This window comes from Argiope bruennichi, chromosome 11, assembly GCF_947563725.1.
Source record: "Argiope bruennichi chromosome 11, qqArgBrue1.1, whole genome shotgun sequence".
In the NCBI taxonomy this organism is placed as follows: Eukaryota; Metazoa; Arthropoda; class Arachnida; order Araneae; family Araneidae; genus Argiope; species Argiope bruennichi.
The window spans coordinates 50,900,998-50,927,833 of NC_079161.1; the positions used below are offsets into that span (position 1 = coordinate 50,900,998).

General features: G+C 29.6%; 2 protein-coding genes across 4 annotated transcripts in view; both read right to left on the bottom strand.

Annotated features, from left to right (window-relative positions):
• The window catches only part of LOC129957166 (hemocyte protein-glutamine gamma-glutamyltransferase-like), a 62,443-nt gene extending 48,259 nt beyond the window's left edge, over positions 1 to 14,184 (bottom strand). Inside the window, exon 1 of the mRNA XM_056069347.1 lies at positions 14,044 to 14,184. The gene's annotated coding sequence lies outside the window, so the exon portion shown is untranslated. The remainder of the gene's footprint in view (positions 1 to 14,043) is intronic.
• A 7,811-nt stretch (positions 14,185 to 21,995) lies between these two features.
• Positions 21,996 to 26,836, bottom strand: part of LOC129957034 (cell adhesion molecule Dscam2-like) — a 329,511-nt gene continuing 324,670 nt past the window's right edge. For all 3 annotated transcript variants that reach the window (XM_056069149.1, XM_056069150.1, XM_056069148.1), the window contains 3 exons: positions 25,395 to 25,453; positions 23,997 to 24,072; positions 21,996 to 22,236 (listed from right to left, as the gene is read on the bottom strand). In XM_056069149.1, the coding sequence (XP_055925124.1) occupies positions 22,082 to 22,236; positions 23,997 to 24,072; positions 25,395 to 25,453 (290 nt within the window). In that variant the 3' untranslated portion in view covers positions 21,996 to 22,081. The remainder of the gene's footprint in view (positions 22,237 to 23,996; positions 24,073 to 25,394; positions 25,454 to 26,836) is intronic.

The following is a 26,836-nucleotide window of genomic DNA, read 5'->3' on the forward strand; positions in this document are numbered from 1 at the left end:
AGAAATCTGTTTTATCTTTCGTATTTCAAAAAGAAAGAAAAAATGTATTCTCATTTGTTTATTTATTTGATAAAAAAGATAAATTCATCTCTGAAAAATATCATCTGAATATTTCATGGAACTAGGCTAAACAATAACTATATTTGTTGTTTTGTACTCTTTGAAGATGCCTCTGTACTGTGCTGGCATTTTAAAAAAATGGCGAATATAGGATATAAAAATTTCAATTTTGGCAGGGGATGGGGATGGAGAGGGTCGAATTCGCGAAAAATGTGAAGAATTTGATTTCGAGAAAGTTTGTTTTTTCTGGTAATGAGGGTTCAAATATACCGGTAAGAAATCGATTAGTTAAGATGAAAGCTAAAATAAGATGCCGTGAAAATCTGGAATTGTAGCGAATAGGTACAGAACTAGAAACTACACTGAGTCGTCGGTTTCACTGACGGAGACATGTGTCAAAACAAATTCACCTATAATTGATTGAAGTGTTCCGTTACCTCAAACTCTCTACTTCTTGCCTTCTGATCGTTTCTCTAAGTAGACCACCAGTAATTTATCATGCGGTCGAGTTAACTAGTAGATTTAGACCTACCAGGAAGAAAGGAGGTGGGGTGTTCCAGCTGCAGGAATGAGAAACGCATTTCAGAAGTTGGTTTTCGCTTCTGTTGTGAATATGGCAATGTTATGGAGAGCATGTAAGGAAGCCGTTGACGAAAACACTCGGAATCAAACCGGAACGCATTGTCGCAACAAAAGTCAATCAAATTACCGTGTGAGCATCTATAAGTTGAGGATACCTTCTTCATGATAATCAACAAATTTTCGCTTACCACAACGTGCATTGCTGAAACCGTTTTTCAGTATAAGTTGTCAGTGACTGACTGATTCTATTTTAACAGCCATATTTTTTTTAACTTCCACTATCATATTAAACCCCCGCACCTTTTAAATCTTTCAAAATGATGCCAAACACTTTTATTTACTGTTGCCATAAAATTTTGATAATATAAATAAATATTTGACAAAAATATAGATAAAATAATAATTGCAATCATATTAAAAAAATTCTACAATATTTAAAAACAATGAACAAATGATAATCTATTTTTATTCATTTCTGTGCGATAATATATTTTTAAGAGGCTATATATAATGTAATATACAATATATTTTCTTAGAAATTTCAAGTTAAATTCACTGTAATATGTCCTAACTTTAGAATGTTTTTTTTTCCAGAACTTTTTTTCTAAGAGTACCGATTTTTGATTATGAACTTGAAAATTATTTCAAGGCAATGCATTTTCGATTTACTATTAAAAATAACTTTAAGAAACAGATATTTTTACGTTGTTTTATAATCGAATAGTTAAATATTTTCATAATGCTAAATCTGATTTAGATATAATACTTAAATGAAAAAAAAAAAAAAATCCCTCAATTTCCAATTTAAACTGCGACGTTTTTATTTGTGGAAACTGACCCAATCCGCTTTCATAAAATTAATTTTGCTGTCAGAAATTTAATTACTTTACTTTAATTAATTACTTTACTAAATTTAATTACTTTACTAAATTTAATTACTTTACTTTAATTAATTACTTTACTAAATTTAATTACTTTACTAAATTTAATTACTTTACTTTAATTAATTACTTTACTAAATTTAATTACAGCATGCTCAATAAACTTCTGAAGTTCCAGCAAATAGCTTCATATATTAACTTTAGTTTTTCGTAACCTACTTTTTTCTTAAAGACATTACCCCAAACCGTAGTCATTAGATTCTCTTCTGTTTAACACACATTTATGTATGTAAACACATGTAATAACTAAAAACGAATTAACCTTTTATATCCCGGAGGCATTCAATTACACCGCTTTAATTATACTTATTTCTTTGTGATATTAAGGTTTTTCTTGACTGGTATTCACAGAAACATTTTAACTGTTTGGTCTTCCCAAAAACTTCTTCATATACTCTCTCATAAAGTTCTCATCCTTGTCAAGGCTTTACATGCCATTAATTTACAATAGTTACGAAATTTTGACTTTTGGCTTTAATTTAGCATTTTGGTTCAATCTTTCGTATCATCCTTGGCGAGTTTTCTGGCGATCAAATCTGTGGCATGGGTTTAGTAGTATCCAAAAACCAAATTTGTGTTTTAAACATGTTTTTCTCAAACCAACTGAAATCAAATTTTGGCACAAGATTGCTCTCACACAAAATTCCATACCAAATTTTATATATTTTTATTCCGTTTTTGAATTACCGTATTTACGTGTTTCTAAAATTGCAGACCGGCAGACGATCAACCCCTTTTTGGATTTGGCTCAAAATTAAATTGGTGTCTACACTATAGATGCTATATCTGTATACCGAATCTTATCTATCTAGTTGTCTTCGTTTTATAGTTTTGTTGTTAAATTATATTCGAACAACTGGACAGACAAACTTCCTTTGATCTGATTTTGCTCAAAATTTGATAGGAATCTGCAAATTTGGTATAAAGACCGCATACCAAATTGCAGTCGTGTAGATCAAAAACGTTTTCGAGTTATCTTTATCACAGATAGACAGAAAGACATTTTCTAAAAATGTGTTTGCAGAAAACAGAGAGGTTTAAAGCATGCTTTGTTAAAATCTCGTGTTCAAATTTCTGACGATTAGTATACTATCACTATACTGCGTATAAGAGAAAGTAAAAATGGTGTTTCAACAGCAAACAGTGCATAGGTTAAGGTAGAAATTTAATTATTTCAATTATTAATTTATTTTATTAAACAATTTTTTATTTAAATCGAAAAACTCCCTCTTTACTAGACTTTTTTTTGCGTAGAAAATTATGTACTAATTTAAAATCAAAATTTAAGAACTATTTAGTAAATTATTTCAGAATAAAATAATTATATAATTACAAAACCTAGAGTATCTGAGACGTTCTTTGCTGACCTCTAAAGGAGAAATCAATTATTTTTATAGCATCATGCGATATAAATAAATAACGATACAAAAGTAGTTTTTTTTAAAATTTCTAATTGCTCTAAATATCTAAAATAATAGAAAAGCACTAACAAACCTAAGGCAAATGCACTATCTATTTTCACATCACTATTTTTAATTTTTTAAGGAAAGTAAAGGAGGGGGGGGACTCCATTTCCCCTAAACGAGATATGAGAGATTGTACACCTGTGACTACATATTTACAAATTAATTTTTATTCTTAAAAAAAACGATTAGTTACAAAAATTTTTTTATAAAAGTTAAAACCTTATTTTAACCAGTGAATCAGACGTACCATGTTTTTTTTATATAATTTTAAAGAATATTTCTTTCAAAATTTTCAAATAATGAGTAAATGAGATGGAATAAAAGGTGTTTTTTTTCTTTTTATCTAAAACGATGGATTTAAAAGAAAAATAATTAATTATAATAACGACGGAAATTTGGTGAAAGTAAAAATCTCTAATTAGAGACAAATCAGATGCTTTCTGTTGCATAATAAAAGGTAACAATTTGTAGCTGTTGCGTAAAAAGGTTTTACAAAATTATTAAATGAAATCTTTAAATAATACAAAAATCTTTAGAAAAAAAATAAAAATGTTACCAAAAACATGTGAAAAATAAAATATCACAAACTATAAAATAAATTAAATCAAAAATGATTCGTTGTATCTTGGAAGCCTAACATATTATCTCGTAATTTTTTAAATACATTTTAATATCGCGAGATTCATATTATATCAAATAATTTGATTTTCATTAACGTAACATCATTGTAAATTATAAAAAACTGTTGTTCCTAAAATTGTATACAATCAATTATGTAAAAAATAAACCTTCTTTACCATTAAACAGACGACTTTTTTTTTTTTGGTTGAAAAATATTTTTAAAAAGTGTTGAGAAAAAACGCCAACATTTTGCTTAGTTTTTAATTAATTTTTGGAATAGTTAGACCAGTTAAAAGAATAAAGATTTTTAACCACTTTTTTCATTAGATCATTGTAAACGAAGAAAATTATAACTATGAAAATCTTTCAAAAACAGAATAAATTTGTGATGGTGAATTGGTTTTCACTTACCTTACTTTACCTTAAACACACTTGAATTCAGTTTCTACTGAAGTTCGAAGTCCACAATGTGATATTTAATTCTCAAATAAAAATTTGCAATAATTACAATACTATAGCTTTCTTTAGTTAATTATCAAACATAAGTGGCCGAATAACTAACACAAACTATCTATTTTTAATAGTATTGAATAAAATGACGGATTGAATGAAGAATTAAAGAGTCATGCAAAATTCTCGAAATTTACGAATACGCGTTTTAACGGTAAGCTCTTCGAATAATTGCCGCAGAATTAGCCGTAAATTTATAACAATCATTCATCCTTTAGTTGCGTATTGTTTGTTTCCTCAGAAAAACAAGCATTTCCTGCGCTATGTAACAGATTTCGATATTTCCGGAACATTTTTTTTTCGTTCGGCGTCTGACAACGAGGAAGCAGATGAGGAAATGCTTCCCTAATCCTACAAGTTACATGTTTGCAGGTCTAACCTGCGGTTAAGAATAGAATTGACCTTGTTACAGAAGAGGTGTCGTTGCATAATCTTCAGGTGGGAAATCTTTCTCCATGTCGCCTGTTTAGGTAAAAATGGCTTCTAGAAAGCGACATTTTGAACGAGTTTGGGAAGGATTACATTGGGCTGTAATGGAAAGAGGAGAAATTCGTGTAACAAAATTAATATACTTTTATCAATTTGTTGTTGTTTTAGCGATTATTGTTAGCGCCAGATTTTATTAATTAATAGTTATATGTATCGCACCAACACACACGGTCCCTCAATGTGTGTTTCTTATATAAAACCAGTTTTTGTTCAATATTATTAGATTGTTGTTAGTTCTATATTTTATTAATGATTATTTATACACATCACGAGAAATAGAGCGTCCCTAAGTGAGTGTTTCTTATATAAAACTGCATTTTTTTGTTTAATTTTATTGGAATTATTATTATTATTATTAGCCTTTATTAATTATTATTTATATATATCATTCCAAAGCAGAGCGCCCCTCGGTGCGTGTTTCTTATATAAAACCAGTTTTTGTCCAATATTATTAGATTGTTGTTAGTTCTAGAATCATTATTTATATATATTACGAGAAATAGAGCGTCCCTAAGTGCGTGTTTCTTATATAAATCTGCAGCTTTTATCCAATATTATTGGACTGTTGTTACTTTTAGATTTTATTAATTATTTTTTATATATATTCTTGTATAAAACTGCAGTGTTTGTTTAATTTTATTGGAATTATTATTAATATTATTAGCCTTTATTAATTATTATTTATGTATATCATTCCAAAGCAGAGTGTCCCTCGGTGCGTGTTTTTTATATAAAACCAGTTTTTGGTTTATTAGATTGTTGTAAGTTCTATATTTTATTAATGATTTTTTTATACACATGACTAGGAGTAGATCGTCCCTAAGTGTGTGTTTCTTATATAAAACTGCAGTTTTTGTCCAATATTATTAGATTTTTTCCAGTTCTAGATTTTATTAATTATTCTTTATATATATATTACGCCAAAGCAGAGCGTCCCTCGGTGCGTGCTTATATAAAACTGCAGTGTTTGTCGAATATTATTGGATTGTTGCTAGCTCTAGGTTGTATTAATTATGATGATTTTATTGCACATGTAATATAGAAAAGGTATCTTCAAAAAAATTGAACTCAGAGGTGCCATGAATCTTCAAGTTTTAGAACTTCTTGAGTTCGAAAAACTCCTTTTAATAATAATATTAATAATAAATTTAAACCATCTCACTGACTATCTGTGACAAAGATAACTCAAAAACCTTCGAGTTAGATGTTTGAAATTTGGTATAAGATCTTTATACCAAATTTCCAAATTTCTTTCAAATTGTCAGTAAAATCTGGTCAGGGGAAGTTCGTCTGTCCGACTATTTAAACATAAGTTAAGACGATAACTACAAAATGAAAGAGAGCTAGATGGATAAGATATTCGGTACACTGATTTAAAATATATCGTGTGGACACCTGTCAAATTTTGAGCCAAATCCAACAATGATCGGATTGTCTGTCGGTCTGTACTTTCAGAAACATGCAAACGCGATAATTCAAAAACGGAATGACTTAAATATATGAAATTTGGCGCTGGATTTTATGACTACATGTGCATCTTAAATAAATCTTCGTATAAATTAGTTTAGAAAAATGTGTCTAAACTATAAATTCGGTTTTCGTATACTATTAATGGCTTGTTAAGGATTAATCGTCAAAAACACACCGAGGAATGACGTAATAAATTCAGTGCAAATGCTATGCAAGGCGTTCTCTCGTATGACAAGTTTATTAGAGAGTATGCGAGAAAGTTTTACAGAGACCACTCCCACTTGTTTATATATATCAGACCAAAACAGAGCCTCCCTTAGTGCTGTTTCTTATATAAAAATTCATTTTTGGTTCGATATTATTAAAATTTTGTTAGCTTTAGATCTTATTAGTTACTAGCCGCCTTTGGCGACCAGCCGGTTCGCCAATCTTAATGCTCGTTAACATTTTAATAATTAAATATTTTATGTAATTCCTACTTTAATAGCTTCTTCATTAAAATATTTTAAAACTTCAAATTTCAATTCACTCATAATATTATAAAGGCCTTCAGTCATAACGTAATCTGTATCTCTCTAATTTTCTGCTAGCTCCCGTAGAATTTATGCTTTAAATTAAAGTGTAAATGATTAATCTGCAATTAATATAATAATATTTTTTACTGAAACAAAGCATTTTTTTAATAATATGACTACTGAAAACAGAGTCACTGAGCATTTAAACCTTATGGGCACTAATTAATATCTTTCTTAATTTATGAAATATCGCAAGAATCTGTCGACAAAATTTTTTTCCATTTCATCATGAGCAGGTCAATTAATTAACAATGTTTAATTTTAAATGTATCAAACACTAAGAAAATAAACAGAATCTTTTAAAATAATCGGTCGAAAACAGGTTAAAAGCATTTCTTAAAAAATGATGAACTTAAACTAATATAAATACAATTTAATTACAAAAGCACATAACTAACCTAAAAATAATTTAAATCAAGTTCGCTTCCGTTGAAAATAGTTGTAAACAATCAGAACAGAATGCGCATGCGTGAATTTTCAACGCCAGTTATGGTGACGCAAGTCCGTGAATTTTTCTACTCCAGTTGGGATAACGCTATGCAGATTAGAAATTTTTAATTTCCTTTATTCTGTTTTATTTTAATTCAAAAGTACTTCAGAATGAATATGAAAGATCGATTAGTTACCTATGTTTAATTTTAAATGCATCAAACATTAAGAAAATAAACAGAATCGTTTGAAATAATCGGTCGAAAAATGTTAAGCCTAAGCATCATTAGCGTGGGAAAAAATGCTGAAGCCTTACTCATTTGGCGGTGGGGGAATTAAGATTCTTTTTTGGAGGGAAAGTTAGTTTTTAATTAATAATTAAAATTATAATTAACATTTCAAAAAAAGGGACCCCAGGTGCACATTCCCGACCTCCAAGGTATACATGTACCAAAGTTGGTAGCTGTAGGTCAAATGGTCTGTTGAGCGCCAATACACACACACACACATTGAGCTTTATATAAGTATAGATTATTATGACGTCTAGGTAAAGTGTTCCTCAGTGTGTATTTCTTATATAAATCTACAGTTTTTGTCCGGTATTATTGGAATTATTTAAAAGTGTTCTTCAAAACGATGCAAAGATGACTGTCAAATTTTCAAAATCCAGAAGCTAATCGTGATATCATTTATCAGCCCCCCCCCTAAAAAGTATATTTGTCTAAATTTTGTCTAGGACAAATTATTATTCTACAGAGCAGAAAAACACACACTCCAACATTACAAGTAGAAATTGCAGGCTGATTAATTTATGGAGAAATTAACTATGCTGATTAATCAATTTAAATCATTCATTTATTTTTTACTTGTTCCCAGATCATACTTTTTCGGTCCCCGTTAAGCCTTCTACAGTCAGAACTAAAAGCAGAAAAGCATTGGAGAAAAAAAACATTACTCTGAGGATGCCATTTGGCCATGAGAGATTTAAGTATGGTGATTTCAATGTAAGTGCAAAATTTTTCAAGCTTTTAATCGCAATTCGAAGAAATTACGAAATGATAAATGCAGATGAAAACATGAAAACATGAAAAAAAAAACTAGTCTTTCTTAACCCTTTACCAGCCGAGGATAACTTGCGAGATTCGGTTCCCAGTGCCACTTATATATATATATACGTATATAGTTGCGAGACGTATATATACGCCCGCGGCAGGCAAGGAGTTAAACTATCTGGGTCATTTAGTGAATATATTTAAAATCAGATTTATATTCACTTGTCTTCACATCAATGGCAATAAATAGATAATTTCCCGTCTTCTCTAAATTGAGATGATTGCGCTCTATAATTAGTAGAAGCTGAGAAAGAGAATTCTTCAGAAGCTAAATTTTTAAAGTGAAATATAATTGATTTTTTAAATTATTTTAATGAACTTTTTCTTCATACTTAATACGGGTCGATATATCTTGTGAATGTTGCTCATTTTAATATTTACATATGAAGAGGAAATTTTAAAAAAATAAGAAGAAAATGTTTAAAGTGGACAAAACCAATTCAATATCAGCATGAATTGTGTTAGACATTGAATTTGAGAATGAATATTTTATTACTATGCATATTATAAATTTGATATATCATTTACGGATAAAGATAAAAACTTGCTTTGCGCTGTAAACCCTGGTGTTTTAAGTTTAAATATGAAAATATATTTCATATATCATGTACTTTTTATACAATGTCATTGACAATTCGGCAAAATAAGACCGATGATTTGTTTCGAATACAGTGGATGCCACATAATGTAATATTGGTTATTGTTATCATTCCGTCTATGTTATCAAAATACTCGGGCCTCAAACCGATGGCTCTAATGCACTCAAAAACTCCTTGAATGTTATCAGATTTGAAGTAGATTATTAACCAATAATTTATTTTTGATCAGCGTTAACATTGATTTTCGTGGAATTTTTTGCCCTTCTTTTATGGAAGCATCTCAAAGTTATCTTTCAGATGGTTGGTTCACTTTCCTTTGTCTGGACTAGAGTGATTTAGATCTGTTTAAATTGTCAATTGAGCTACCAGATCTAGCTTGAAATCTGTTGAAAAGTCATAAGCCTCTGTCACCTGTGATTGAATTGTGATAGTAAAAGGGATTAGGAAAGAGGACTTATTTTAGTCTTAAAAGAGAAACTGAAGTTATTAACAGTGATAAAACTTTAATTAAAACGAGTGAATGCCACACTATAGCACAGCTGATATTTTCAATGTATATGTGCTCTTGTAAAATTTTGAGGAATTGAGATCTTTGTGAAAAAGTTCAAATGATAAGCGTTGATGATTTCGACGGGGACGAATGTGCCGAAGAAAATTCTCTAACGAACGAAGGAATGAGTTACGCTCTTGATATTTTGAGACCTGACAAACAGAAACCCTCCCCCTCCCCCCAAAAAATAATAGTAAATAAATAAAAACACTAAAAGTATGACACAATATATAAGTGAGTCATTAAGGAATACTTATCACAGCAGTTATAGAACATTTTCAATCGATACACCCGATTCGGTTAGTAAATAATTAACGAAATTTTTACGTCTTGAAGTGATGGTATTATTGGTATTTACTGCATTTTATTTCGCTCTCTTTAATGGGAGAGGTATTAAAAAAATTAATTTAAACAGAAACCGTTATTTTCACACGTATGATGATAACCCAAATGGGGGATTCCACCAGAAAATAAATAAATCTTCATTCCTTCTCCTTTCATAAAATGTGTATCTCAGACACCCAAAGGTTGCATATCTATATGAAGATTAATATCTGTATAACAAATCTTCAAAGATATCGTTCCCAGTGAATTATATATCTGTCCTTTGTAACTGTGAATTTTAAGAATTCACAATCTTAAATTTTTTGGGTATCCATACTGTCTCAGCGAAATTATTTTCTGTTTTTTAGACTGTTTTAAAAACGCAGTATATTAATTATTTTTTTATATTTTTTTAAATTTTAATTATGATTTTCAGTTTTTTAGTCTTGTGTATATGAAAGTGTACATTTTTTTAAAAACTAGTCAGCCCATAAGTTACTCCTGAAGACAAAATTTTACAGAAAAAAACATCAACAAGAAAGCTTGTTAATATTGCATTGTCATCCAATGCCGAGCTATGTTTCTACTTGGCCTATCTAGCTCATCAGAAAATTGCATATTATTAAACTGTTTTCAAATCGATTGTATAATTTGCATCGAACAAACAAACAGGCAAACAGAAAGACAGTTAACAACACATTGTCAATGGGTTCAGAGCATTGTTTAAAGTGTAATTTTTTTGCTCACCGAGAAGTTAGTTAAAAATTGATCGCAAAATTTGAACACAACATACAGACTTTAATGTGAGCTAATAAAAACAAATTAAAATAGATTCAATTATACGATTGAGAATCTTTTCCAAAATATACAATTTAAAATAGGTTAATATTCAGTAAGGAAAGCATAGATGTTGGAATTTGCCATTTTTACAGCTAATAATAGAGTATATGGGTACATTTGGGCATGTTTCGAGATTTTGGAAATTTTAATTATAATTTGAAATAATTAAAAATTAAAAGGAATGTATCACCTTTTTAAATTTATATATATTCATACTTTCAACACTTTTTTAAATGAATTTTTAAATTTTTTAAAGCATATTTTACATAATTTTCAGCAATGCATTTCATTGTTGCCATAAAATTACAACTTTATTAATCGTTTTGTTAAAAATTTAACACCATTACATTTTTTACCATTGTTGAAAACAATGGAAAAGTTTCTCTATTACGTGAGCAATTCATATGTTTAATCACAAGCATGAAGTTACAATACAGTGAAAGAAAATGTGCAATGAAAAATAGATTAATAACACGGTGAAGTCTCGATTTCATTAGGAGGGTTCATCTACATAGCAAGCATAAGACATGAAATGCCCTTAAAACAACATGATTTTATTGTCTATACTTAGTTTTATGCTTAAAAATAATTTGTAGAGAACTTAGCATAGCAAGCATAAGACATGAAATGCCCTTAAAACAACATGATTTTATTGTCTATACTTAGTTTTATGCTTAAAAATAATTTGTAGAGAACTTAGCATAGCAAGCATAAGACATGAAATGCCCTTAAAACAACATGATTTTATTGTCTATACTTAGTTTTATGCTTAAAAATAATTTGTAGAGAACTTAGCATAGCAAGCATAAGACATGAAATGCCTTTAAAACAACATGATTTTATTGTCTATACTTAGTTTTATGCTTAAAAATAATTTGTAGAGAGCATAGCAAGCATAAGACATGAAATGCCCTTAAAACAACATGATTTTATTGTCTATACTTAGTTTTATGCTTAAAAATAATTTGTAGAGAACTTAGCATAGCAAGCATAAGACATGAAATGCCCTTAAAACAACATGATTTTATTGTCTATACTTAGTTTTATGCTTAAAAATAATTTGTAGAGAACTTAGCATAGCAAGCATAAGACATGAAATGCCCTTAAAACAACATGATTTTATTGTCTATACTTAGTTTTATGCTTAAAAATAATTTGTAGAGAACTTAGCATAGCAAGCATAAGACATGAAATGCCCTTAAAACAACATGATTTTATTGTCTATACTTAGTTTTATGCTTAAAAATAATTTGTAGAGAACTTAGCATAGCAAGCATAAGACATGAAATGCCTTTAAAACAACATGATTTTATTGTCTATACTTAGTTTTATGCTTAAAAATAATTTGTAGAGAACTTAGCATAGCAAGCATAAGACATGAAATGCCCTTAAAACAACATGATTTTATTGTCTATACTTAGTTTTATGCTTAAAAATAATTTGTAGAGAACTTCATAAATACGAATTAAAGCATAATGGATGTAACTGAAACTAAACATAATCATTGTTTTTACGAAACAGCTAGTCATCAAAGAGGTTTGTAATTAATAATTATATTAAAGTTTATATATAATGCAACGGTTTTTTCAAACAACTCATTTTTGAATAGCAATACATTCACTTTTAAGAACACTTTTTTATTATACAAAAAAAAAAAAAAAAAGAATAGAAAATTAGAGGCTTCCGTGCATACCGAATATTTTCATCGATGATGCAAGCAACACACGTGTTAGAGACGTGTCACACGTGCTGTTGGGAAAGGACCATCATAAACATGAAAATTTGCCTTCATTATAATTAATACATAAAAAACAACCTCCAATTTATAAATGAGCGATGGTTTTTGCATATATATATTAATTACTGGACTATAAATATTTTTAAATGAGTAATTTTATGATATATTAAGGAATATGTAATATCTGTTTGGGCATACATATTGTTAATTACCGGAGTATATGTATTTCCAAAATAATTAAATTTATGATATTTTAAGGATAATGCAGGATGTATTTTTGCATACATCTGTAAATTACCGGTACATGTATATTTAACAATAATATATTTTTTCATATGTTTAGGATCGCCATTTAAATATAATACTAAAATAAATAATTCATTCAAAATTTAAAACTGGTAATTTCTAAATCTAAATATATTTTGCATTTTTCTTGTTAATATAAAAATCTGAAAATCCTCTGATCAAATATAAAATGATCGCTGCCTTATTTGACGTTGTTTCAGGTTATTTACTGACAAATGGACGTTGTTGACTTCTTTTCTTTTTTTTTTTTCTGTTTGTAAGTCGTAAAATATAAAAACCGCCCGAAAAAGTTATTGTTAACAACACAGAGTGAATTTTGTCTGTAATTAATAGCTATGAAAATCAGTAAACTTTCACTAAATCCCTTAAATAAAGAATTAATTCAAAAGATAAAGCTAGTAATTATTAAACATATATTTATTTTGCATTTTTCTTGTTAATATAATATTTTCTGATCAAATTAAAAATGATAGCTGCCTTATTTGACGATGCTGCAGGTTATTTACTGACAGTTGTAATTTACTTGGTTTGTAAATAAGTCGTAAAATATAGAAACTGCGCGAATAAGTTGTTGTTAACAACATCGAGTGAATTTTATCCGTAATTAATCGCTATCAAAATTGGTGAACTTTCATTATATCCCTTAAAATAATATTCCTGATCCAGAAATCTTTCACCTTCACATCTAAATTAATTAGAATTTTGGGAATTAGAATATGAAATGAAACTGCAATACCAATATCAGTATTCCACAAATACATTTGTGCAATAGTAGCAATTTTCCAGTAAAAAATAAAAAAATTAGTCGTGAACTTAATATTTCCAAAAAGAATTAAAAAAATAATAATTTAAGGGTGTAAGAACCCAGAGCAAAAGATTGATTGGAGTTTTTTTCGGGTTATTTATTGACAGATGGACGTTTTTGGCCTATTCCCCTTGGTTTGTTCATAAGGCATAAGTATAAAAACTCTTAGAAAAAGTTGTTCTTCAGATTGCCGAATGAATTTTATTTGCAATTAATAATTATCAAAATTGGTAAACTTTCATTAAATCCTTTAAAATAATATTCCTGATTCAGAAATATCGCACCTCCACATCTAAATTAATTAGAATTTTTGGAATTAGAATATTAAATTAGGCAGTAATGCAATTATCACTATTTCATATTGTATTCTGCAAATACATTGGTACATTAGTAGTAATACTCAGTCAAAAAAAATTCGATCGTGTAGTAAATATTTCCAAAAAGAACGAAAAGATAATAATTTAAATGTATAAGAGCCCAGAGCAAAAACGGAATGAATAAATAATTCATGCCAAAATTAGAATTTTTGGAAATACTTTTAAAAATATAAAATATTCTAATTACAAAGTCTCATTAATGACCGATTTGCGCGATTTTAAGTCGAAACAATTTAGTAAGCGACTTACCTCGGCGAAGAGCCACTCAGATGAAGATGCGCGAGCTGTGAGGGGAAAGAGTGACTTTCCCCAATTAACGAGACGTCTTTCCTACTCAAAAAAACATTCCGCCAATCGCAAGCTTGCGGCCAGAAATACCTCATGGAACCGGTTCCCCTCATCGGACATTCGTCCGACTTTACGCAAAAAAGAGTTTCATTTCAATCCAAGTGGACTAAAAAAAAGATATTAAATGTATTTGTTTCTCTCCTAGTTGCCCCCGACATAAATTAGAAAAAGAAAGAGACAAAACAAGAATGATCGTAACCAAATTCTAGTACATTTTATAGTTAAAATTACAGTTATGATAAGAAAATAAATATCAGTTCAAAAGTCGTCAGAAAATGGTAGTAGATTGGAAATCGACAGTAGCAGTAGCCTGGTAATCAGGATATAGTTTGAATAGTTTAATCTGATTGAAATAATTATTTAGATAAATATAGCATTATTTCCATATTCTCCCCCCCCCCAACAACAACAATGGCGTAACAATTCACCCCTTCCATGAAGTAATTTTTGACCGTGGTAATTCAGAAAGCATAGATGGCATTAATTTTTGTATTTATTAGAAAAAGGGACAGATAAAAAAAATTATCATACATATATTGTAATGAATTTTATTGTTAAACTTACAGCTATTATAAAGCAGGACAATTAAAGTAAGTTCGCTTTGCTACCGTTCACAAGTCTTCATACAGTCATAGTGGCTTACAGGCAATAGTGGCAGTGGTTTGGCGACTATATTATGATTATTTTAATCTCTCCATCATCGATAGTTTAACAAATGTGAGTGATGCAAGGGGTAAATTTAATCCTCCACCCACCAGCAGTGGCGTAGCGATTCACCTGGGGCATAATGTAACTATTTTCACACCTAGTGCTCATCAGAAGTATTTTAGTCAGCATGGATGAAATTATTTTTTCGGATATATTAGAAAAGTGGAGAGATAAAAAAAAAAAGTAAACATTTATCGTAATGAAAATCTACTATATTTCATAGTTATAGTTATTATAGTAAGAAAATAAAAGTCATTTCATTTTCCTAACTTTCACAACTCGTCAGGCAATGATAGCGTCAGTGGCATGGAGACCAGAACATAGTGTGGTTATTTTAATTTCTCCATTATCGATAGTTTAACATATGCAAATGATGCTAGAAGTAAAGTCATATCACTGACTCTTCGACCCTCCAGAAGACACAAGAATAAATAATACTAAATGACCGTACCACCGCAGCAGCAACTGAGGTTGAGTCCTAAGGGCCACCACCGACCACGGTACAAACCTTCCCGAAAGAAGTACGTCCCGTCATCGATGGTTGGAGCCAGATCCCCACCTATTTATGTACCCACCAGAGTGGCGACATCCAACCACCATACTGGAAGCATCTCATCCTCATTTCGAGGTGCCCCCCGGGGGTTATGCTGGGAGTAAATATAATCCTCACCAATTGTAGTGGCATGTTAGTTCTTTAACCCCTAGTCGTCATCAGACGCATTTCAATCAGCATAGATGACATTTTTTTTTTCTGAATATATTAGGAAAAGGGAGAGATAAAAAAGTAAACATATATAGTAAAAAAAAATTCAAATATATTTTATTGTTTTTACGTTTATTACAAAGGAGGAGAATAAAAGTCAATTCGGATTGTTAGCGTTCATAAATCACCAGTCAATAGTAATGGCTTGCAAGCGATAGTGTCAGTGGCATGGTAACCAGAATATAATTTTTTTTTTAATTTTAATCTCGCCATTATCGATAGTTTTACAGAGGCAAATGATGCTAGAGGTAAGTCATATCACTGATTCTCCGACCCGCCAGAAGGCACACGGATAAATAATACTGAACGACCCGACCGCCAGAACACCAACACTGACGGAAACTGTGGTTGAATCCTAAGGACCACCACAGACCACGGTACAACCCTTCCCGAAGGAAGTACGTCCCGTCACCGATAGGAGGAGCCAGATCCCCCACCTTTTTGTGTATCCTCCAGGGTGGCGAGATCCAACCACCATACCGGAAGCATCTCATCCTCATTTCGAGGTGCCCCCACCGCCTCGTTTTTTTTTTTTTTTTTTTTTTTTTTTTGCTATAGGTAAATATAATTCCCGCCTCCCAACAGCAGTGGCGTAGCAGGTCACTCATGGCATAATGTAATTTTTACGTCCCTAGTCGTCATCAGACGCATTTCAGTGAGCATAGATGAAACATTTTTTCCCCGGATATATTAGAAAGGAGGTGAGATAAAAAAAATAAGCATTTATCGTAATAAAATTCTAATATATTTTATTGTTTGACTTATTATAAAATAAGAAAATAAAAGTCAGTTCACGCTATGGACGTTCACTAGCAAACGGCCAATGGTAGTCGTGGCAGTGGCATGGTGACCAGGTTATAATATGTTTATATTAATCTCTTTATTATCGATAGTATAATAGATGCAAATGATGCAAATTTGGGGGAGGTAAATACAATTTTCTTCCCCCAAACTACAGTGGCCCTGCGGATCACTTAGGGAATCATGTAATTGTTTCCCACTTAGTTGTCATCAGACATATTTCAGTAAGCATATATGACATCCCTTTTTCCGGATATATTAGAAAATGAGATAGATAAATAAATGAAAGTTTATAGTAAAAATATTCTAATATATTTCAATGTTATCGTTATTATAAAGTAGGAAAATAAAATGTCAATTTGCTTTGCTTCATGAGAGCATGATTCAAATGCTAAATTATAAGAAATCTAAAAATTGAATGCATTTCTGTTGTAATTTCAAAAATATTTACAAAAAAAAAAAAATGCAAAATGTACCATTGTTGACCGGTAACGTCTTCTATACCTACTTGTTGATGGACCATATATTATTTCTAATTGTTTATATCGATTTACTCGTCGTTGCGAAACAAGAGTATTGAAACTGGTATTATGAAACCCATGTTAGATAATTTTTAGAGGAGACAATTTTAATATAAAATGAAATTCCCTTTCTTATAAAAAATAAATCTATTTAATTTGTTGAAATAAAAGTTGCAGAACTTCAACAAAAGTAAAAGGAAAGAATAAATGTATTTAATTCAATTTAAGAGTTGCCGAACATCAACGGCAATAATAGGAAGTAATAGATATATTTAATTAGTTGATATAAGCGTTGTAGACCATTAACGACAATACTAGGAAGGAATAAATACGTTTAATTAGTTGACATAAAAGTTGAAGAACTTCAACAAAAATAAAAGAAAATAATAAATGAAATAATAATTCAATTTAAAAGTTGCCGAACATCCACAACAATAATAGGAAAGAATATGTAGATTTAATTAGGTGATATAAGAGTTGCAGACCATTAACGACAATACTAGGAAAGAATAAATACGTTTAATTAGTTGACATAAAAGTTGTAGAACTTCAACAAAAATAAAAGGAAAGAATAAATGTATTATTTCAATATAAGTGTTACCGGACATTAATTAGTTGATATAAAGGTTGTAGAACAATAAGAGGAAAGAATAGATATATTTAATTAGTTGATATAAGAGTTGCAAACCATCAACAACAATAAGAGGAAAAAATAAACATGTTTCATTAGTAGATATAAAAGTTGAAGAACATCAACAACAATAAGAAGAAAGAATAATTATTCTGTAGAAAAATGGTTTTTAAGAAGTAAAAAGTAGTAGAAAATGGCAAGAAAATCAGTTTGTTGCTTAATATGCAACAGATAGCAACATGCGCATGAAAACATTACGCAACCGATAGCACGCTCATATAAAATAAACCCTTCCTGATGTTTTTGAGGTATTTGACCTTATTAAGTGGAAGATTAGCATAATGTTTTGGCTACTGTGGTTTCCCACTTTCAGATGTTTATCTTACTGTCTGAAGAAATTATCAACTGAAAACGTGAGGAAAATAAACAGGTTGCAATTCCGAACTTTCTTCATCGTCTGAAAATAACGAGTTGCCAGGATTTCGAAAAGCCTCATCTGGTCAGAACTAGTTTAAAGATCGTCTTGTCTCTAAGTGAGTGAGTGACCTTTAGCTGCCCGGCAATATCGGTCGAAGGGAAGGTTTCCATTTAACACATCTTCACATTGAATTGAAGGAGACAATTCAATGTGGAGACGTATTCGTCACACCTCAACTATTTAAGGAATAAAGTGTTATAAATTATTTTGAATTTTAATCTAAGCCACTTATCTAAGGCGAATAGCAGAGAAGCTATATATGGTAAAATATTGAATATAACAAATAAATAAACAAATTATTTCAGGCATAATGAAATACGTCATTATAATTATTTTTTCTTAAAATAGTAAGATACTACAAAGAAATAAATATTATATTTTTATTATTATTTTAAAGTATTCAAACAAGACTGAGTCATCCATATACGCTAAGGCAGAATGACGGAATTCTGCATATGATGAAAGCAGAAAAAATTAATTTTTCAGAAACTATCCTTTTTTACAAATGGATTTAGTTAATACATTGAAATATGTACTTATATAATGAAAAATCTCGAATAATATGAGATATTTAATTCATATTTTCATTAAGAACAAAAAAACTTGGATTTTTTTTTTTTTTTTTTTTTTTTTTTTTTTTTTTTTTTTTTTTTTTTGTTTAAAAAGATGTCAGGTCACTTTATAAGTGGAGTCATGGAAATAGAATTTTGAATAAAATTGCTTAAATAGTTAGAAATATTCACAGGCTTAAAAAATATTAGTAGAATATTCATATGGGAATATTCGAAAGACTCTAATTCAATTTCAGCAATTCGAGTTTATTTATTTACCTTGTTCTTAATTATCTTTCGGTTGATTGATAAAAAATTGAAAAGGTTCTTAAGATTAAAGAATTTTTAAATCCTTGCAAGACCAGACAGTTGTAAAAGTAGCTTTAGTTTAATTTAGTTATATTAACCTCCAGTTTTAAGCAAAACTAGGGCTATTTTTGGACGGACCTTGTTCAGATGACGAGGACGACACCTGAGCTGGCATACCCCTGTCCACACCACGCCACACCAGCGGTATGACGATTGGCCCTGACGGATTTAGGTGGAAAGTCCCCTTACACGACGATTCTTCTGTGCAATCGAACCTGATACCCTAAGGCTCACGAGCCGAGACCTTATCACCAGGCGACCGCTGCCCGAGAAGAGATAGATGTAAAAGTCACAATTTAAAGTCATGAGGAATGAAAAACTGTCCATCAGTCTACCATCAACATGAATCCAACTGTATATACAATCCATAAAATATCTGTCCTTATTTGAAGGCGCTTGCAAATTAAACTAATAAACAGAAAGAATCCAAATTTTGTAAGCAAACTGCAAAATGCATGGCGAGATGAAATTTGAAATAAAAAAAATGTATTAAAAGTTGCTATCGTATACAAGGGAAGGTATCGTATGGATTGAAGATGTTATTTGTGACGAGAGTAATACCACTGGGAGTACTGAATTAGAGGTGATCGTTCTCTGATTCAGGTCTAAATTACGATTTGTGGTTGAATGAATGAATTGCATGGATGAAGTCCGCTCGTAAAAAGGGTTGTGACGCGTGTGTATCTAATTCGTACTCTTGGCCCTAGATGGCGCTGCTAAAAAACAAAAAACGCAAAAAAAAGGCTTAAATTTGCTAACATAGTCAGTGGGCTTGTCTATGATAATTGCATCAGAAACAACAACAAAAAGTAATAGAAGTTACAATTAAATGTGAAAACAATAATGATAAAAAGTCAAGATCAATTGAATTATTACTGAGTTATATTCATTCTTTTAAAATCAGCGTGATTGAGAAGAGATATCTTCGTTTGTTGATTTTGCCAACATCTTTCCCACTCATCATCTTTCCAATGTTCGGAAAAGTCAGGCAGTTAGTTACAAGCAGAATTGAAAAGCCAGTATTAAACTGTCGAAATTAAGAGAACATTCCATTCAGTTTTTCGTCGTATTGTGCTGTTAGTTGATTCAAATAAATCAGATCACGGTTAGAGTAAAAGTTATTTATTTAATCATGCTGAAAAGAAAAATATTATTATAAATAATGTGACTAAAGATAAATTTCTGAATCCAGTAATAAATCTTGGTAATTATAACGATCATAATTACTAGCTTCCAATTTTAATATTAATATATAATTATTGTGATTATTTAGTACATGTACTTGTTTCTACTCTTAAAATTATCGACTTTTTTAAAAAAACAATCATTTTAATTATTCTTTAAATTAATTAATTTTAATTTTCTTTTATAATTTATTCTTGCTTATAATTGTCAAGAGCAGGAATTTTTTTTTTTTTTTTTGGTATATTCATATTGCTCTAAGCAAATTCCTTTGAAATTTTAATCAGGTTGAACATATGTAAATCTTACGCATATTGCTTAGATGTATGCAATCACTGTATATTCATAAAACCAATCCAAGAGCATTTTTCTAACTTTATTTCCTGTTCCAATGTAAAAATCAAATAATTTGAATAATACATATTATTTGGCTATCAGTTGCTTTATTTCTTATTTTTTTTTTCTAAAAATAAGAAATATTTATTTGATCTTCTTTTATCATATATCTTCTTCTATACTGTTGAGTTTATTATGTTTTAGTACATGTTTATGTCTATATTTTTCAATATTTTAAAATTCATTCATTCTTTGAATCGAACAGTACGTTTGAGCTTACTGATCACCTTTTGATATGGTTATTTACATATTTCATTCCATCAGGAACAAATCCTTAGAAATTATTTTTTTTAATTTTAAACAGTTCGTTGAATTTTTAATGAGGTTGCACATATGTCAGTCAGTTTTGCATAAAAATATGCAATCACTGCATATTCTAAAAATGTATTTGAATTCTCGTGTTTGTGTGTTTTTCTTACTTTATTTTCTGTTCCAATATAAAAATCAAACAATTTGGATAAAATATATTATTATGTACGAAAATATTTATTTAATCTTCATTTATCATGTCCTTTTATATAATGTTGAGTTTATTTTATTTCAATTCTAGTAGTTGCTTATAGTTATATTTTTAATTGTATTAAAATTTATTCATTTTTGAATTCGAATAATACGATCATGCTTGATAATCAAGTTTTGATGTTGTTCCTAGCATTTTGTTTTATTTTTTACCAAAAAGAAAATTCTAGAATATATATATATTTTTTAAATTTTAAGCAGTTAGATGTTGACTTAAAATAGATCGTGGCAGCAATCAAACTAGTATATTCCGAATGTCTTTTTTTTTTTTTTTGACAAAGCACTTGAAGCGCATTGTTATTTTCAAAATTATATCACTTCATATATGCATGCGTATATAGAATTAAAAATATTTACTAAAAGTTGTCATGGTAATAATTGATTGATCACTGATTCTACAATAAACGCTTAACGCCGGAGGTTATTAATCCGTTTTTGTTTTGTTTTTTAACTTGAGTCACACGTACAAAAACAAACGAAATGTGGTTTTAACACGTACATACAGTTGCCGTTTTGTAAAAAGTGAACCAACTGCACTGAATTTCTGGAATTTATTATTTATTGAATCATAATTCGAAGAGCTTACTGTAAATAAAAAAAGAGTCAATTGTATATTCATGTTGACTTATATCTTTTTTCTGTCATTTTGTGGAATTTCGACATCAGTGATTGACGCGCCACCTTCTATAGTTTAATACATTTAAAAAAAACGTCAATATAAAGAATGAATAAGACAAATATGCTTTGTATTATTTGCTTGATTAGTTAGAAATTATTTTTTGTTTCTTTCAGCTGTTGATTTAACCAATAAAGACATTCAAACAGCAATTCTGTGTTGGAAAAATAGATCGACAAAGAAGATTTTTAAAAATACATTTATTTCATCATAATTTATCGTAATAGTTTGATTAAGAAAAGTAAAAATTCGGTTTTGGCACGGTTTTTCACACATATCCAACGAATGTTAAAATTCCAATGAAAACTGTTTACATGAAATGGTGAAAACATCAATAAAATTTGTCATCGTATAGGGTTGTGGCCAATGTTGGATTGACTGCTCTTGCACCATTTATTGGTGTCTGCAAGATCACTGTTTTTCTTATTTGGGACTTTTTGTTCAGTAGCGCCATCTTCTGGTGGGCATTGGAAACTGCCCTCGTGAGATTGAGAAATTCCTGCAAGAAAAATGACATTAGTTAATATATAGTGTATAACTCATTGAATTACACAATTACTTGCAATGCAAGACATCCAATACGTAACTGAAAATTGAAATGAATCTTGTAACTAACTGTACGGGAATCTAATTTCGCAGCTCGGCTTACAGATGATCAGTTTTGTAATAATTTGAACGAAAATAACAGCTCCAAATTGTATATAAAAATTGATAATACAATAAATTATGCAAAGTTATATGTATGCACCTTCCAGTTACAACTCAACTCCAAATGGAATAATTCAATTCAGATTTGTTTTTGTCGATGTAAATACTTTATCAAAATTTTTTTATCTAAATATTCGCACTTAAACTTTTCTCTCATGTCATTATCCTTAATTATACGTAATCACTTATTTATTACGTTTACCGTAACATATATAAGAAAAGCATTAGACATCAAAATCTAAAATCGACCGGATTCTAATAGTGTTTTTATGATGGCTAAGAAATAATCTGGCCTTGCTCCAAAGGGAATTTCCATTCGCCTTTCATATAATTCAAGATTTGCCGGCGTCTTGGCTTAGGGGTAGCGCGTCTTCCCAGGATCTTAGCGTCCCGGGTTCGAGCTCTGATCGGGGCATGGCTTTTCTCTACCTTATGCTCTATCTGTGAAGTGTGTAAAAGAGCTCCCTTGTAAAAAGGGGGTTGAGCAAGCAAATGTGTGTGGCATCTTCATATGAGATCGAAGTCAGACTTCTTCCCTCGGGTGCTCAGGGGCCTTGCGTCTTTAGAAGTTGCTGCACACACGGCTTATATCGCTGACAGTTTGTCAACGAGCTTGTAAAGTGCCATAAGTAAAAACAACAACATCATTTAGGATCGGGTAATAAAATAGTATTTTTTTATATTTAAAAGTCAATTTTTCATTATTCTTTTAATTAACTGCAACTTTCTTTGACATTATTTTCTGAGTACCACAACGTTTTGGTGTCTGGTGTGTTAACCGTCATACTATAATGCTTTTAGGCATCACAATTAAACATGGAATCACGACTTCAAATTTAATTGTCGTAATATTTTCTTGACTCACCACAACTTTTTCTCACTTATCTCAGAAATGAAAAGACTGCCGCTTACTCCAGAAACTAAAGAAATATTATTCTCCCTCAAATTTACGTTCATTAAGAAGGAAAAAAGAAACATTAGACATATCAAAATCCCGCCCATCCATTTTGGAATAAAATAAGGCTGCATGACCGAAAAAAAGCCATTAATTAGAAACACCATCGCCAATATGTCGCCAAGGGTGTCATGAATCTACCTATCTTAATAGCAACTTTTCACCCCGCATATTCACCATTTCCTCCAGGCATGCCAATTTTTCAAAATCGTGTTCATCCATTTTGGAATAAAATAAGATTGCATGACTGAAAAAAACCCCCACCCTCAATGATTAAACCAGCTTTGTAAACTGTGCAAAAATAAAAGAAATAAGAGCTCTATTTATAAGAGCTTAAAGTGTTTTAGGTAATAGAAATTTCATAAGAATATACGACTCATCATCAGCATTGATTAGGAAAACCAGCTTGAATATGTCGCCAAAGGTGGCATGAATCTAGCTATCTTAATAGCCTAATCGAATCCACATATTCGATTAGGCTCTAAGAGAAGGTTGTATAAAACAAAATACATGCACATTCAAAGAATTTAACTTAATGGCAGAAACATTTGTAATTCTCCCTATTTTCAATTAGCCTGTAATAAACATGAACTTACCCTTGTTATAAGATCCCGATACATAGATTGGTCTGGTGGGACAACGTTTAATTGTAGCAAAGAGCTCATCTGATGCCTGAAATAAAATATTATTCTGATTAAATAAATATCTGCTGAACATTATAGGAAAAATTCCAAATGTTAGTTAACAATATAAAATATCACATAATCGAGAATTAAATTTGAAATTTCTTATTTTATATAACATGGACGGAAAAATTGTATGACATGAGAGGAAAATGGTATGCAAAAATAAAATAGTTCAAATATGATTTTTTTTTTTTTTTTTTTTACTAACTCCGGATTTCTGTGCATTTTTATTCAGCATTTAAATCGTGACAAATTATTTAACTTTTTACTTGATATATTTACTTTAGTAATTCAATATCTCATTTTTAATTAAATGGGGTATCAGAATTCAAACATTTTTTCCCTATTTTACAGGCAATTTTTCAATTCTATTATAACAGAAAAAGAATTAAAATATATTAATGAACTCGAGAAACACATATCACTTCGAAAATTTTATTACTTTATAAATAGGGTTTAAATTCTTAGTCATCAATATATATATATATATATATATATATATATATATATATATATATATATATATATATATATATATATATATATATATATATACAACTCATAAACGATTTGGGCTAGACGGTTAAAATTTGATATATGGTATTTGCACCAAATTAACAAATTTCTATCGAATTTTGAGTGAAATTGTTCAGAGTAAATCCATCTGTCCGTATGTTCGAATATAAGTTAATACGATAACTACAAAACGAAGAGAGCTAGATAGATAAGATTTGGTTCCCTCATTTAATATCTACAGTGTACATACCTTTCAAGGACAAAACTACTACTGGTACTTCCCGGAAATTACTTAACTACGGGTTGATAGTTTGCCGGTTTGTACTTTCAAAAAAATTAATATTTCGTGCTTATTGTACGCCATTGCCGTGCAAGGTGTTCTCTGGCATGACAAGGTTGTTAGAAATTATGCGAGAAGGCTTTTTGTTTTAATTATACGGTTATATCGTTTTAAAGCAGAGTAAATAATTATTTATTCAGTTCCTTTCTTTTCAGGAAATTAATACGCCTGTTACAATATTTTAACTATTTATATATCATCTTAAGTATATAGATAAAAATAAAGCGTTAAAAATCTCAGAATCTGCATACAGACATTAAGGTAGTTTCAAGTATTCAATTATATTCAGATTAATATTTTAATTCGAATTTTATGAATGGTCGATAATGTATTCAAAAATCAAACCAAAATGTTTTAATTTAATTTCTGTGGTTTTCGGTAAATGCATTTTACTAATTTTTATTTTTAAATGCGAAAATGCATCACATTAATTTAGAAAAAAAATTTCTTACCTGCCTAGGTGAAACTGTATCTATGTAAGTGTAGGGCTCTGTGTATTCACCCTTTTTACCTAAAAAAATAAAATAATCGATAATAATAATAAAAGTAAAATGATGTATAATGTGTATGATGTTTTGAATAAATGATGTATATAACGTGTATAAATGTGTATATAAATGATGTATTTAACGTGTATTAAGTAGGTATATAAATTATGATGTAATATGCATATAAATGACACGTGATATAAATAAATGATGTATATAAATTATGATGTAATATGTATATAAATGACACGTGATATAAATAAATGATGTATATAATTTGTATGATGATTTTGCTTCTTTTTAATAAAAAATCAAAATCATCATACACAAAATGTGATTGATATTGCGAAATTTGGACTTATTTAATTGTGAACTGGTCTTAATTGAAAAAATCTTATGAATTTGGTCTTAAGAATTTATGAACTACGAAAATCATATGATAAATTAATTTAGGAACCTAATAGGAATATAAAGTTTCAACAGAAACATGAGAATCTAAAGGAAACAACACGGTTTTCATCTTTATTGTATTTTTATTTTCTTCAATTACAGACGAAAATAATTAGAAAATTAAGATGAGTGGCATGAAGGTTTTATGAAGAATATGATCTCGGTTCTCATCCTACACATTTTCAGTAAAGTATACTTGTTAAAAGAAAGTTCAGACACTATTCATCAACTTTTTTTTTCTCATCGTGTAAGTTTTCAATTGAGTCCAAATTAGAATCCAAGAATTGAGAATCAAAAACTCCAAGAATTGAGTCCAAACATTGCTTATCCATTTTTGTCTCCTCCTACACGCTTTCATTAAAGTATGCTTGTCAAAATAAATGTATTCAAACATTATTCATATTTTTCACCCATCCTACACGTTTTCTTTTAAACATATTTGATATTTAATATTGGACTCAGAGCGATAAAAATAAAAAGACCAAATTAATGGAATTAGATACATCATTCAAATAATTCGTAAATTATACTATGAAGCGGAAAAAGCATGATTGCATATAATAAGTACAATGTTTTAAACATTGTTTCGCTTCATTAATGCTTGTAAAACGTCTAATACGTTTTCGACAAATGTATATCGTATTGTTTATGCTTATTATGCTAAAATAGCAAGAACCGAATAATTTTTTTAATTACTTTTGCCTTGCCACTTTTCTTTAAAATATATTTAATATTGGAGATAGAGAGATAAGGATTAAAAGACCAAATTAATGGTAATTAAATACATCATTCAAATAATTCGTAAATTATACTATGAAGCGTAAAAATCATGATTGAATGTAATAAGTACAATGCTTCAAACATTGTTTCGCTTCAAAAAAATTTCTTTTTAAATCTAATACGTTTTCGACCGACATTAATCGTGCTAGTAAATGATTAGTAAACAAAAAATGCAA